The sequence below is a fragment of the Mytilus galloprovincialis genome, chromosome 4, assembly GCF_965363235.1.
Source record: "Mytilus galloprovincialis chromosome 4, xbMytGall1.hap1.1, whole genome shotgun sequence".
In the NCBI taxonomy this organism is placed as follows: domain Eukaryota; kingdom Metazoa; phylum Mollusca; class Bivalvia; order Mytilida; family Mytilidae; genus Mytilus; species Mytilus galloprovincialis.
Window position 1 is genome coordinate 81,832,151 of NC_134841.1, and position 16,208 is coordinate 81,848,358.

Here is a 16,208-nt window from a genome sequence, read left to right on the forward strand (position 1 = left end):
CTGTTATAGAAAAGAAAATAAAATTAACCAAGGAGGATTTGTATAGTGCTTCTATACAAATCCTTGGAAAAGCTTAGAATTTTTTACTTAAAAAGAGCAGAAATACATCATATTTGAAACAACTTTTCTAAAAGAGGGGTCCGCTTATTTTGAATAATATAAAAGTAAATGAAATGTGTTAATTAATATGGTTCAAGTTGAGGAATATTACAAAAGATAGATATATCGTTCTTTGGGAAAATATGAGCCCTTTCATATTAATAAATGTTTTTTACCAAAAAATATATTACTAGTATAACTTAATGGCCCCTCATAAAAGGGATATTTTATAACATTGAGGGGTTGTTCCAAACCTGATTTTGACTTAGATGGAGAATTGTCTCATTAGCACACATACATATACCACATCTAACTATTCAAATATTTCTTGGTAAACAGGAAAAAAACACTTTACATATTAAAGAAATGTCAGTGTACAAGTGATAAATCAAGTTTAATATTGTCAAACCTACTATTTTATGTTTACAAAAAAAAATTATAATCGCTCGCCTTAAAGGGATAGTAGCTACGATTTTGACAAAATTATGAACAAGTTTTAAAGCTGCTAAAATCAAAGATATGTACTAAATATAAGCAAAAAGATCGCTAAAATGTTTTCATAAACTACAGAAGTGTTAATAATTGATAATTCATATCGTGTTGTGTGCCTATTCATCTCATTAATTATGCATCGGGTTTACTTCCCGAACTTTGCCGACATAGCGAGTGAGCTAACCAAGATATATATAGATACGAACACGTGCTTTTTGTTTTCTTACATATTTGATAATTACTCTTTATTAAACGTACATATTTGACGCCATTTATCAAATTATGTAAATAAAAAATATAACAAATACCGGCATATTATTCCAACCCAAGATTCTCCAACAATGGCGATATTATACACTTGTTATTACATTTGTATGACCAAACAATGCCGATAATGTATACACGTGTTTGTGTGTTAAATCGGGGCCTCCATGAAGGATACACTTGAAGAATAATACTTAAGTTTAGGAAGTTGATTTCTAATTTCTTCTAAGGTGGGAGATTACTGCCCGTAAATTTATAAACATATTTTTGACAATTATGAACACGTTGAGATTTTTTTTCATGTGATCTGGAAAATTTAAGAAATGTAAACATTACGCAAACCGTCGGCTACTTTTGTTTGACTTTGCCTGCGTCGCAGGTGTTTCGAGTGATTTTAATGACCGATCTCATCGACGTTTTTGTATTTTTAATTTAAAATAACTTGTCTGCACCTCTTTTTTGTTTCTTTTCTCGCTGAAACTGTAAATTCGCGTACCATTTCCGCGATAACATTCCCCTGTTCGACCATTTTCCCTTCGAGGCACAATGTGCGATTGCGCATTAGGAACTGACGAGTAAAGGTCATATGAATAAGGGTTGGGCTTAACATCGAATTATTATCTATAGATAATAAATAAATGTAGGTGTTAAACGTTAAAAAACTTCTAAATGCTTAATGGAACGTAACCAGTAATTGTTTTAATCATAATTATTTTACTTTTTGTACAAAATCCGGCATATAGATTAAAAAAGTAATTTTAACAAAAATCGTAGCTACTATCCGTTTAATTTTTCATGCTTCGCTTCAAAAATTTGCAAATCAAATATTTTTTAATTAAAATTATCAAATCGCTCGCTCGCCCCAATTTTTGGAGTCCAAAAATCTGTAGAACAAGAAATTAAATTGGTGTGGCCTAACAATTTAAATGCACCATTATGGCATAAGATTTCTGATTTTCTGTTTGGGTAAAGGCTGTCCAAAGCCTGCTTTGTTAGCTAAGCTAATATTGGGGTGCATACTGTTTCAAATTCAGAAAGAATAAAATTATCCAAAATTTTATTAATGAATTTTAAAGACACTTTTTAAAATTCCAGAATCAAAGTTATACTGGAAGCTATTGCAGGCAACACATAAACCCTTAATGATTTTTTCCATATCAAGCAATAATCACTTTGAAGGAATCCATATCAATGCCATTTTTCTAAATTGATGTGGTATTTATCATGTTTATCTATACATGCAAAATTAATTGACCGGTCACATAATTCTAAGATCAATAGCGCTGAGAACAGAAACGTTTTCTATTATTTATAGAACATGTATAGAAGTCTTAACATGATACTTATATGAATGTAAAGCTTGTATTTACCATCAAAGTTTGACAGCTTTTGTATATCATCTTCTAGTTCTGATGTTTCTGGAATGGCCTGTCTCACTTTCAGATTTGTTTCTCTGAACAAAATAAAGATTTGTTTTATAAAAGCTGGAAATTCAGTAGTAACACAATTTCATATTTACATATAACATATATCAAACCAATCTCAAGATGCTGATTGTAAAAACAAACCACACTCATATCATATAACCAATGAAATTCCTCTAACTTTGTAAAATATTTGGCTTGTATTGAGAAATATAATAGAGATTCCTGATCTATTACAAGACAACTATGTAAATCTTACAAAACATTTCTTTCACTTAAAAACAATTATTTTAATATCATGCTTGAAATTTGAAGTAGTCATTTTTATCATCAATACTGTAAATTCCCAAATTTAAGCAATATTTTTGTTGTTGCAAACAATGCAAATTCAGAACTGAATTTTCAAATTTAAATAGATTTATTTGAAGTTGACATTTCCTTAAATCTGAATAATTAACACAATTTTGTCCATTCTTCAACAATAGAAATAATAATGTATCAACAGCAACAAATTTCTTAAAAGAACCACAAAATTTGATAGATACGATAAATAAAAGAGACTTATGAGCCAAGGCTCCATGTTGAAGGCTGTACATTGACCTATAATGGTTTACTTTTTTAAAATTGTTATTTGGATGGAGAGTTGTCTCATTGGCACTCACACCACATCTTCCTATATCTATTATCAATGTTTTGATGGGATTGATCAGTATGAGAAAATCTCCGATTTCAAAAAGATTATTGGCTTAATAAAATTAACATTCACATACCCATCTAGTTCAGCAGTTTCTATGTAACACAAACTATGTGGTTCACTGGTAGACAAGAGTAACAGGTCTGCCTGCAATAAAACATCGTATATTTTATACATTGAATTGATACATGTACAAATGTATTTCATTAAATAAAAGTCGTTTAAATAGGACTGAATGGATGGTTTTTGCCTCTTTGTGACATTAGGTGGCTGTTTCATGACACATACATTTTTATTTGAAGTAAAATGAATATGAATTTTTTTTAGTTCAACCACACAAACTGTCAGATTTTCAATGTTTTACTTCACAAGTAACAATCTGCAGAATAACATGGTATTCACTCCAACACTGTATTCTGACTCAAAGTCAGCCAGTCATTGCTCCTTCTCCAAAGGTCCATATATTCTGACTCAAAGTCAGCCAGTCATTGCTCGTATGCTTATGGCTTGTTATGACAGTATTTGTAAGATGTATTTCCGTATTATATTCCTTTTTTGAATATTTTACCCCATATCTATGCTTTTCAATCCACAAATGTGTCATTATTAACATCTGACAAAGAATTCCAATAAAATCTTTACAAATGGTCCCCTCTTGTACACTGAGTGAGGTGCTCTATGCTGATAGCCTCATTTTATCTTAGAGATCAAACCCTCTTGTACATTGAGTGAGGTGCTCTATGCTAATAGCTTCATTTTATCTTAGAGATCAAACCCTCTTGTACATTGAGTGAGGTGCTCTATGCTGATAGCTTCATTTTATCTTAGAGATCAAATACAGCAATCAAAGTGCTGTCCCTTTGCTTTAAGATGTTTTTAGTGTGTGAAGGAAATTTGTGTTAATAATTCATACACTATATTCAATGTTTTCTATCAATAATTTTATAACACTTTATACTTTTTTTTTATATAAATACTGAATATTATCAAATAACTTACTGCAACAAACTGATTATTTTCCATCTTGATAATATCCCCCACAACAACTTTATGCCATTTTTCATCCAGCGGCTGTCCGTCCCGTAGAACATGGGACAACCTGTTGTTGACCTGGTTATCGCTACTGTGTCGTCTCTGTCAAAAGTAACCAAGAATTTGTTATATACATTTGTATCAATAATTTTGTCAAACCTTCATGGAATTTTATACAACTTGGATACAAGCTTCTTCATGATAATTAAACAGAGAAAAAATTTGCAAGAAAGTATTTTAAGTTTCCATATTTCACAAATAACAAAACTTTTATGACGGCAGATATTAATTCGTTGAGATTCTAAGTTAAATCTTAGCTTTGTAACAGTGACAAATATCCATTTATTTAAAACTGAACAGTTCAAAGTATGAATTCAAATTTGAAAATGCAAATTAATAAATACAAATTTTTGACAGCCAACAATAATTGGAGATAAATTGGTGTTATTTCTGTGATTGCCATAATAGAGTATTTGATATAAATGAAAAAAAAAAAAATAATAATAATAAGATAATACATTTTTGAAAACAATTTACAATCAGGCCTCATCCTCCTAGTCTCTACCATTTATTGAAAACTTTCTTGAAGAAACATATATACATGTGCCTTTGCATTTGAATATACAGGTACTACATGTAATATGGTTTTCTATTCCTCATTTTATATCTTAAAAATCATTCAAAACCTTTCTAAATATCATGAAATCTGTCACAAGCAACTGCTTACTTTATCTTCTAAGTTTGTAATAGAGTTTCCGGTTAAGATGCTGTTTTTTCACATCTGACTTATACCATGTTTACATAACAATGCGTATAATAATGAAATGAAATAGATTTTCCCAATAATAGAAATACAACATTGTAACAAAAAATCAATCAATCAATAAAAGTCTATAAACAGCATCTAAAATATAAAAAAATAATAGTAAGAAACAAACGCTCAATAAATTAAAACATAATTTGACCACCCACGATACATGAAACAGCTGTTAAACACTGACTCACAAAGAAAAATATTGAATAAAAAGTACGAAAAGTCTTAACGTTTTATAATATAAATGTCAAAGTTTGTGAAAGTTAATATGTATGGAAAAATTCATATTTCATTCGTTCTATTCACCAAAATTGATTATTTTTTCAAACATTATTGCTGTTGTTTTTCGTTCAGTTCAAGATACTTGTAAACATATGTTATCCTGAGAGTCACTTACGTGTAACATGTAACTGAGATAAACTTTTTTCCATTTAAAACTTTTTGTTTTAAACTGGGTCTATATACACTCACTTACTTCAAAATGAAAATCAAACACCTGAATAACTCTGTAACTTTTTTTTAAATTACTGTATAAATAAGGAGATGAAGTAATGACTTGTTTTGATCAACTGACCTAATGACTTAAAAAAATGTTCATTTAAGGCTAAAAGATATATGTAGCCATATTAATTGAAGAACATAATATTTTCCGAAATTGCAGATCTAGACCCAATCAAATAATACTATAAACTCATGTTTAATTCTTAATTTAATTTAGTTGGATACTTAACAGTTAATGTTTACAACTTATACTCCAAAAACCTACTGAACCATGGCATGCAATGAAATCAAACATTACAATCGTTCAGAAAAACCTCTTTGAAATATCTATTTCATATACATTACACAAATTTTAATTTCAATGCATGCATATGGGGGGAAAAAATCAAAAATCAGGAATTTCAACATGCTGAATTCCACACAAAACACATTTCAATATCATCAGCTACAAATCATGCTCTACGATGATGCCAACTCACAAAATCGTCATTAATATCTTTAACTGCCGAGACACAAAGTACTGCCATCAGCGGTATTAAAGTTGTTAGTGGGGTCAATGAAGAGATCCATGGGATCAGCTGTTTAATATAGACGAGACAAAAATATGTTAGTGACAGAAATGGAGGAGTTAAACAAACCACAGGGATCATCCTGCAAAACTGCATTCCATATCATTCACCACTGCATCAGAGCTGAAAGTGCAATGAAAGCTGAAAGTAAGCTAAAAGTAAGCTAAAGCTGAATTGAGCTGAAACTAAGCTGAAAATAAGTTGAAAGTAATCTGAAAGTAAACTGAAAGCTAAGGAGTTGGAATGATTTATTTCCATTTCATAATTTTTCAATATGCAATTTAAAAAAAGGACATACATATATACAGAAGGATATATGTTTGTTTTTAAAAAAGAATATAATTTCAGCATTTTTTTAAAGTGATGTTAAGAAATAGAAAAGTGTATGAAATACTAAAGAAGAATTTTGAATAAAAGTAAACATTTGTGAACAAAGGAAGTGCAATATGTTAGTCACAGCCATTGCAAGAAAGAATATGTTAGCTGAAAAAGCATATATTCTGTGAAGAAACTAAAAAAAGCTTCAAGCAGTGAAAGAAGGGAATACCTCACTTCAAAAAAGTAATCCTACATGCTATCATGAATATAAAGTTATAAATTAGCCTATTTATCAATTTAATTGATCTATATGTGTCAAAAGCTGTATCTTATTTTTCAATTGACTAAATTCATGTAATTTCTCAATTAGAATAGTTTTACCTTTTTGTTATTACATTTCATAAAAGAACTTTGAGATATTCCCTTCTTTTGTTAAGCAGAGCAAACCAATGTCACCAGGTGACCAAGATGTGTAGTCATGGTTACAGGTGAACTTACAAAGTCATCGACAGCATCTTTGATTGCTGTTACTCCTAAGACAAAAGCCAAAGGAACCAGGGTTGAGTACCATGGCAGTGAACTAACAGCTGGAATAACCTGAAATCAGCAATTCAATAAATGCAGCATACAAATAGTGTTACCAAGCTTAAAATATGACCTTTCATTTTTCGCAAAACCTATCACATTGCAATAATAACAACATCTAATATTCAAATTCAATGATATTTAATGTGTGCAATAAATATTTAAAAATTAATTCATTGATCCATGAAATGAGGTCAACTATGAAGCTATTGAAGAAAATAAATTGCATGCCAGACCAAAACTTCAGAAGTGAATAAGGCAATTATATAAAACATATTGTTTATAGCTCTTCTTTGCTCTGAAATATTTATCTTTCAACAAATCATTTATGTGGCCTTTGTTGCCACTCTCACACGACACAGAGACTGCCCAAGTAGAATATCTTGCAGGAAAGATGAAATTCACGTGGGCTGGATGAGAATCTATCTATATATATATGGGATATGAAATATTAAACATGAAAGCAATTCAAACTTTGATTACAATCTATTTTTGTTAATGTTTACTGAATTATATATTCAAATCAATATGTCATACTAATATATACACAAGAATGAAAATTCAATTTAAATTTAAAAGTATGGTGTTTAAAACATTCTATTCATCTCAAGATGTACAAGATAGGTAAAATATAAGTACATTTAATCATCTGTAATTCATATATTTCTGAGAGCAATTAGGTATTTATGACATTTCTTCGCTCACAAGTCTCTGTTATTATATTTTTTCACATTTTTTCTAGGTAAAATGGAGTGTTATACTAAACTGCCTTTGCATACCCAAACTTAACTAGACTTCACTTATAAACAAGGAAATTAACTAGAAAAGAAGACATATGAGAAAAATTAAATTGTCAACCTTTTTAATTTCTATAGTCTTTATCTTTAATTCAGTTTTACTCCATAATCTTTTCTATGCTAATCACTTCACTTAATTTTACATCAGCAACATATGTTTTACGTACCTGTAACACTAAGAGACAAAGAAAGTATGTGTTAGCCAATCTCCGAAACTGTTCCAATAGATTCTTTGGCAGAAAGGTAATGAGTGTATACTTGGATGTACAGATATAATTGTTCTGAAAGTAAATAATGTATGTCTTTTTTAAATTTTGGTTCATTAGCATGTTTTCGAAGTTTAGTGTGGAGTCTATTTGAGTATTTCACTGAACTATACATTATTGATAAGGGCATCATGTTTTAAGTTACAAATTCTGCTATGCAATTCTTTAAACTTCTCAACAAAATCCATTCTATGATTTTTTAATCATCTGATCAATTTTCAACTATTACTCTCTTTGGAACACCATATCTGATTAATTGAAGCACAACTGAGTTTATACTTGTACCAATCTTTATACAGAATACAAAAAAATATTCATTGGAATGATAAGAATATAATCTTGTGAATTGCATCTGCCCTATACTAACAACAATCTCCATCTAGCAACTGTTAGATAAACTTTTTCAGTTGATGATTTAAGTTTGAGGAGATAAAATAGCTCAAATTGAACCAGAGTTCAATTTTCGACCCTTTAGAACTTAATGTGGACCAATTTACAAACGGGACCAAAAATTAAAATTTTGTTGATTTCTATTTACTTATACTAAAATTATTATCCAGAAATCATCTGTCTTTGGAAGACACTGACGATGACGACGACATGATACCAATATTCGACCAAAATATTATATATAAGTTTTTGTTACTGTCTCCATGGTATTGTAAGTTAAATGAAGCACAGTCTTCAGACTCAATGGTTTTTTTTACTACCAATTAAAGCTTAAAGTTTCCCATTGATTGGTCAATACTATTCAAAATCTAGTCAAAGCTTAAAGTATCCCATTGATTGGTCAAGACTATTCAAAATCTAGTCAAAGCTTTAAGTATCCCATTGATTGGTTGAGACTATTCAAAATCTAGTCAAAGCTTAAAGTATCCCATTGATTGGTCAAGACTATTCAAAATCTAGTCAAAGCTTAAAGTATCCCATTGATTGGTCAAGACTATTCAAAATCTAGTCAAAGCTTAAAGTATCCCATTGATTGGTTGAGACTATTCAAAATCTAGTCAAAGCTTTAAGTATCCCATTGATTGGTTGAGACTATTCAAAATATAGTCAAAGCTTAAAGTATCCCATTGATTGGTCAATACTATTCAAAATCTAGTCAAAGCTTAAAGTATCCCATTGATTGGTCAATACTATTCAAAATCTAGTCAAAGCTTAAAGTATCCCATTGATTGGTCAAGACTATTCAAAATCTAGTCAAAGCTTTAAGTATCCCATTGATTGGTTGAGACTATTCAAAATCTAGTCAAAGCTTAAAGTATCCCATTGATTGGTCAATACTATTCAAAATCTAGTCAAAGCTTAAAGTATCCCATTGATTGGTCAATACTATTCAAAATCTAGTCAAATCTTAAAGTATCCCATTGATTGGTCAAGACTATTCAAAATCTAGTCAAAGCTTAAAGTATCCCATTGATTGGTTGAGACTATTCAAAATCTAGTCAAAGCTTAAAGTATCCCATTGATTGGTCAAGACTATTCAAAATCTAGTCAAAGCTTAAAGTATCCCATTGATTGGTCAATGGGCCATTTTAAAAAAAATGAAGCAAAAGTGTGACATGGGGGGTCCAATTTCAAACTTAATCTTTTGTATTTCTTTTTGTCTTGCCCTTTTACCAATACTTTAAATTTTATAATTCCAAAGTTTCAGGCAGAATGAAACAGACACATTGAATAATCTTAAATTTTAATAACATACATCTCAAAATTTTTAAACAGAAACCATACTACTTAAAAACAAGTTTGGTAATAAAACAGTCAAGAAAACATTGCTCAGACCTTTTCCAAATGAAAGTCAATATAAAAAGGAAAATTTTAAAACCAAAATTTCCATCTTTTCTGCTAAATCATATAATAACAATCAAATTGAATAGCTTAATTTGAAAAAATAATAGTAACTAGTGATTGAAGTTTTTGCCAATAAAAAGAATCTTAATATATTTCAGTTACAATAGTAAACTGTGAAAGCCCTGAATTTTTGTGATCATTTGCAAAAAACAAAATGTCATTTCATTGTACCGTTTAAATGTAATTGTATGTAGAAAAAGCCTTCTATTTTCAGTATTTTGTCACACTCCTGACATATTTTATAAAGATTGAAAAATGCTTTAAACTTTCACAAAAAATCACTAAACACATTGCTATATCATTGATTTCAATTTCTGGTATCTTTTCCCATAGAACAGGACTTTCTTTTTAGGACCATTTATAAAAAAACGAAGAGAGGCACCCCAAAATGTCAGGAGTGTGACAACTGTCTTTAAACATCTACCAAAGAACACAAAGGTCTTAAATGTTTTATTTTTTTTTATTTTTCAGAAGTGGCTATTCCAAAGAGAAGAAAAAAAATTATTACCACTGTGATATGTTTATATCATAGATGTGGGAGTGCATTATATATGTCAGGAGTGTGACGCTTTTTTGAGGCATTTTCTGTCAATTCATAATTTCACAAGATTAAGTTCCACAAGTTTCTTTGTGTTAGAAATGTTAAAACCAAGTAATATTCATATCATTTACCTCTTAAATGTGTTATTTATCATGATTGTTTTGGCACAATCAGTTTAAATTAGTCATTTTTCTATTTTTTGTGCACAGTAATGCAAATTTATCAAAGGAAATAAGTGTGTACAACTATAATATCATATAGGAAAGTGAGGAAATGAATTTTGTACAAAATAGAACAATTATTTTGATTTAAAATGGTATATTTAAAGATGTTTCAAGGATTAACCATTCAGATGTAATTTGTCACACTCCTGACATGAATTTAACAATTTAAGAAAAATATGAAAATTAGCTTTAGTTTTAGGACAGATAATTGAAAAACAGCTAGAAAATAGAAACACATTTTGGTAAAACTTTCATTCATCAAAACATCCACTAGATTTGCTGAAATAAGCAGGGCAAAATTCTCTAGAAGAAATAAATGAAAGAAGGAGACTTGGAAAGAGCGAACCTGTAAATACTGGCTGAATCTGAAATTTAAACATGATCAGAAGAAGTTGGACAATCTTAAACAAAATAAAAACCTATAAAACGAAGCTAACAAAAAAAGGCTTAAAGTAAGAAGAACTTTGAATTCCAAATTTGATAAACAATATAAAGAAAAACAAAGGCAGTGGCAGAGAAACAGTAGAAAAAAAGGAAGAAAGATAAAAAAAGAAGTTGGCTTGAATAAGGACTTATAATCGAACAAAAACACCTCAGATTCAAATGAGAACAGATCTGTGACTGTGTCAGATTCCAGATCTACACTGAGAAAACCTGCATAACACACAAGAAATCAACTGCCACAAAACCCAAATGCTTATAACTGATCTCGTCTAGAAGTCCCTTTTTTCCTAGCATTTTTTATGATGTGTTTCAAAGTACTCGTCCAAGCATTTGGGATTTGTGGTAGTTGATTTGTGTTGTGCAGGTTTTCTCACTATAGATCTGGAATCTGACACAGTCACAGATCTGTTCTCATTTGAATCTGAGCTGTTTTTGTTCGATTCTAAGTCCTTATTCAAGCCAACTTCTTTTTTATCTTTTCTTCCTTTTTTCTACTGTTTCTCTGCCACTGCCTTTGTTTTTCTTTATATTGTTTATCAAATTTGGAATTCAAAATTCTTCTTACTTTAAGCCTTTTTTGTTGGCTAGGTTTTGTAGTTTTTTCTTTTGTTTAAGATTGTCCAACTTCCTCTGATCATTTTTCAATTTTAGATTCTGCCAGTATTTGAGGGTTCTCTCTTTCCAAGTCTCTTTCTTTGAATCATTTCTTCTAGAGAATTTTGCCTGGCTTATGTCAGCAAGTCTAGTGGATGTTTTAAGGAATGGAAGTTTTACAAAAGGATTCTTCGTTTTACTAGCTGTCTTTCAATTATCTGTCCTAAAAATAAAGCTTATTTTCATATTTTTCCTAAATTGTTAAATTCATGTCAGGAGTGTGACAAATGACATCTGAATGGTTAATCATTGAAACATCTGTAAGTATACCATTTTAAATCAAAATAATTGTTCTATTTTGTACAAAATTCATTTCCTCACTTTCCTATATGATATTATAGTTGTACACACTTATTTCCTTTGATAAATTTGCATTACTGTGCACAAAAAATAGTAAAATGACTGATTAAAACTGATTGTGCAAAAACAATCATGATAAATAACACATTTAAGAGGTAAATGATATGAATATTACTTGGTTTCAACATTTCTAACATAAAGAAACTTGTGGAACTTGTCCTAGTGAAATTATAAATTGACAGAAAATGCCTTAAAAAAAGCGTCACACTCCTGACATATATAATGCACTCCCACATCTATAATATAAACATATCACAGTTGTAATAACTTTTTTTCTTCTCTTTGGAATAGCCACTTCTGAAAAATAAAGAAGAAAAAAACATTTAAGTCCTATGTATTTTTTTGTAGATGTTTAAAGGCAGTTGTCACACTCCTGACATTTTTGGGTGCCTCTCTTTGGTGTCCATTAAAACAATAAAATATGTAATTTAGAGCACCAACATACCCTTAATTATAGTGCTAATATACCAATACAAACTTATTTTACATACTGACATTATTGCACTTTAAAACTTGGTTACAAGGAAGCTTTAATTTTAAAAGTGTCATTTTTTAGAAGATTTTTTTTTCTGTACATACCTTCACAATAAAGGTCAGTGTTTACTTATTTTACAAATTTATTGCACAAAATTGCAAAAATATTTAAGACTAATAATGTAGCAACTACCAGAAATATTTCAGTATTGCATCAAAACAATCCACTTTTTTCAATACTACTTTGAAAATTTTAATTTTTTTAAATGTCACGCTAAAAGCGTCACACTCCTGACAAAAATGGCCTGTTTTTTTAACATTTCTCTGAAGTGGTTTGAGATATCTTCATGAAACTTGGGAGCAAGCTAGCCCTGACTATCCTGCATTTTATAACACCTGTGTTATAATTATAAACTTAACTAATATAAAAATATACCACAAAAAGTAAAAAGCTTCATTTTTTTTTAAATGGCCCCAATACTATTCAAAATCTAGTCAAAGCTTAAAGTATCCCATTGATTGGTCAATACTATTCAAAATCTAGTCAAAGCTTAAAGTATCCCATTGATTGGTCAAGACTATTCAAAATCTAGTCAAAGCTTAAAGTATCCCATTGATTGGTTGAGACTATTCAAAATCAAGTCAATGTCAGTCAACAAATTTGAACTCTAAATTTTAAACTTTGCATGGTTATCAATCACGCATATTGCACAGAATAAAAAAGTAAACACTATTATAAATAGATGAAAATCCTCCAATTTGGTAACATATTAAACATACACACATTATTATCCTACATTTTATACAGTAAGTCACTGTTAGGTACATAAAGTCATATGGACACACAGAACATGCTTTTTTCTAAGATTAAACAACTTCAAACATAATGAAAAAATGTTTAAGTGACCTATAGTTGTTAACATCTGGGTCATTTGGTCACTTGTGAAGAGTTGTTTCATTGGCAATAATACTATATCTTCTTATTTTCATGTTAATATTTGTTCAGCAATTCTTAATTTCTAGCAATGATTTAAATGAGATTTATGTCAAGTATTTATAATTAATTTAAACAGCAATACAGTGATAAAACAACACATGAAACAATTTACCTCTCAAGTTTAACCTACAGTCTTCTACAATGGACATGTCATTACAATATTTCAAGTTTTTAAGCCCCCCAGGTATAACATACTATATAAAATAGTTGTGAATACATTTGAAAAATTATCTTCATAGCATGAAATGATAAGATATTGTTCTTTGACATCACAACTAGCACCCTAATGCTCAATTCAATGATGCTTTATCCAATCTACTGCTTTTCCTAGAGCTTTTAGTTTATTTATTGGGACTATCATCATCTGTGACTAGTACATTATAAGAGCACTAGGTGTAATAAAAAAATTAGCATTCCTCTGAATGGCAAAAGGTACATATGTCAGAATATATTTTATTTTTCAAAAATGTATATTTAAAAAATCCAATAAAAACCAAATATATACTTGTAGCCTCTAAAGAGGAGAGTTTTAAGTTTCAGGATATTCAAATATAGAAAAAAACATATGGTATTCCACATCGCAGTCTTAAACTATTGGAAGGCTCCAATCAATATCTAGAGAGCTGAAGCCCTTAAAAAATATAATGATAATGTTTCTTTTACTTACTGCATATTCATATACGGCATTCTCTGATGGACTGTTGGCTTTGATTATTCTTTCTAATTCTGAAAAGAAAAAAACACAGAGAAATCACAATACAGTGGTACAAGTGCTTGCAAGGTCTTATGCTAGAAAACAAACTGATGCTTTGTGCTGGCTTTAGTCAAGTGCACAGGGGGTACTTTCCAATATGAATGGTCAGACATGCTGCTAGAATAGGTCAATTGTTTTAAAGTCAAATATATTAATGTTTTTTTTCATAAGGGTAAAATGTCAATGTGTCAGTAGTTTTCATCTTTTGATAAGATATCTGCATAAAATGTACACCACTTATATTTAAACTATTCATGAGTCACCCCTTTTGGTAAACATCTTTATCTGCTGAACTTTTAAGGTGGCTCGTGGGTACAAAAATTTCAGCAAAAAATTAAACCTTTGTTTTTTCATTACAAATTTTATTTATTACACTATTAGTTATTACTTATGATATGGTACAAAAATCAACCCAAAAAATCGATTCGGTTTGGCCCCAGATGACGTTTAAAATGTTTATATCATTGAAAAAGCTCCAAATTATCTCCCTTTGGTGCAAAAATGCCATTTTTTGGCATTAAATTTGAAATATCTTTTTTAACTCATCGGTGACCTATATTTTTTATTATTGTTTTCAAATAAGCTGGACATAAACTAAATAATTGTAAAATTTAAGCAATTTCTGTAATTAGGTTATTTTTTTATTTCGATATTACCTCTATTTCTCCTATTAGTTCAACAGAAAAAAAGGACATAAACAAAAATGTATGCTTCTTTCAGAGGCAGATTGTGAGCTTAAATGAACGATGACCCCATTTTTTTATTTCATTTTTCTTTTAAGTATAAGATAAAGTTTATTTATAAAAATATACAGCGAAATCCTATATTAGAAAAAAAATTTGATTTACACCCAGGAGCCCCCTTAATTGACCACAAGTTAAATAATACTGTTACAAATTAAGATGTCACAGATTGCATATTTTGTGATAACTGATCAGATACATGTGAATGGGTTTAAATAAATACAAAATATATGGGTTGGGATTTTCAAAACTTCATGTACCTAAACAAAAACTTTAATCTGAAGCAGGACAGACTGACCGATGGACGAACAGACCAGAAAATATAATGCCCATAAATGGGGCATAAAAACAACATAGAAAACTAAAGACTGAGCATCACCAATCCCACCAAAGACTGGGAGTGATCTTAAGTGCTTCAGCAGGGTGGGCTGATCCTGCTCCATATGTCACACCTATAATGTTCCTCAACCTGCTAATACTAGTGAACAAGCAACAACAGTATCATTGTATCCTATATTATTGAACAAGCAACACCAGTATCATTGTATCCTATATTAGTGAACAAGCAACACCAGTATCATTGTATCCTATATTATTGAACAAGTAACACCAGTATCACTGTATCCTATATTATTGAACAAGCAACACCAGTATCACTGTATCCTATATTAGTGAACAAGCAACAACAGTATCACTGTATCCTATATTAGTGAACAAGCAACAACAGTATCACTGTATCCTATATTAGTGAACAAGCAACAACAGTACCATTGTATCCTATATTAGTGAACAAGCAACAATAGTATCATTGTATCCTATATTATTGAACAAGCAACAACAGTATCATTGTATCTTATATTATTGAACAAGCAACAACAGTATCATTGTATCCTATATTAGTGAACAAGCAACAACAGTATCATTGTATCCTATATTACTGAACAAGCAACAACAGTATCATTGTATCCTATATTAGTGAACAAGCAACAACAGTATCATTGTATCCTATATTATTGAACAAGCAACAACAGTATCATTGTATCCTATATCATTGAACAAGCAACAACAGTATCATTGTATCCTATATCATTGAACAAGCAACAACAGTATCATTGTATCCTATATCATTGAACAAGCAACAACAGTATCATTGTATCCTATATCATTGAACAAGCAACAACAGTATCATTGTACCCTATATCATTGAACAAGCAACAACAGTATCATTGTACCCTATATTAGTGAACAAGCGACAACAGTATCATTGTATCCTATATTAGTGAACAAGCGACAACAGTATCATTGTAT

At 30.0% G+C, this 16,208-nt stretch overlaps 1 protein-coding gene across 5 annotated transcripts in view; it reads right to left on the minus strand.

Annotated features, from left to right (window-relative positions):
* The window catches only part of LOC143073125 (phospholipid-transporting ATPase ID-like), a 68,186-nt gene that overhangs the window by 22,550 nt on the left and 29,428 nt on the right, over positions 1–16,208 (minus strand). For 4 of the 5 annotated variants that reach the window (XM_076248448.1, XM_076248450.1, XM_076248451.1 and 1 more), the window contains exons 4-9: positions 14,071–14,129; positions 7,757–7,870; positions 6,706–6,804; positions 3,973–4,107; positions 3,050–3,120; positions 2,226–2,308 (exon numbers count right to left, since the gene is read on the minus strand). In XM_076248448.1, coding sequence (XP_076104563.1) covers positions 2,226–2,308; positions 3,050–3,120; positions 3,973–4,107; positions 6,706–6,804; positions 7,757–7,870; positions 14,071–14,129 — 561 coding nt within the window. Of the gene's footprint in view, positions 1–2,225; positions 2,309–3,049; positions 3,121–3,972; positions 4,108–5,799; positions 5,899–6,705; positions 6,805–7,756; positions 7,871–14,070; positions 14,130–16,208 lie in introns of all 5 variants that reach the window. The other variant, XM_076248452.1, reaches the window with a different exon arrangement.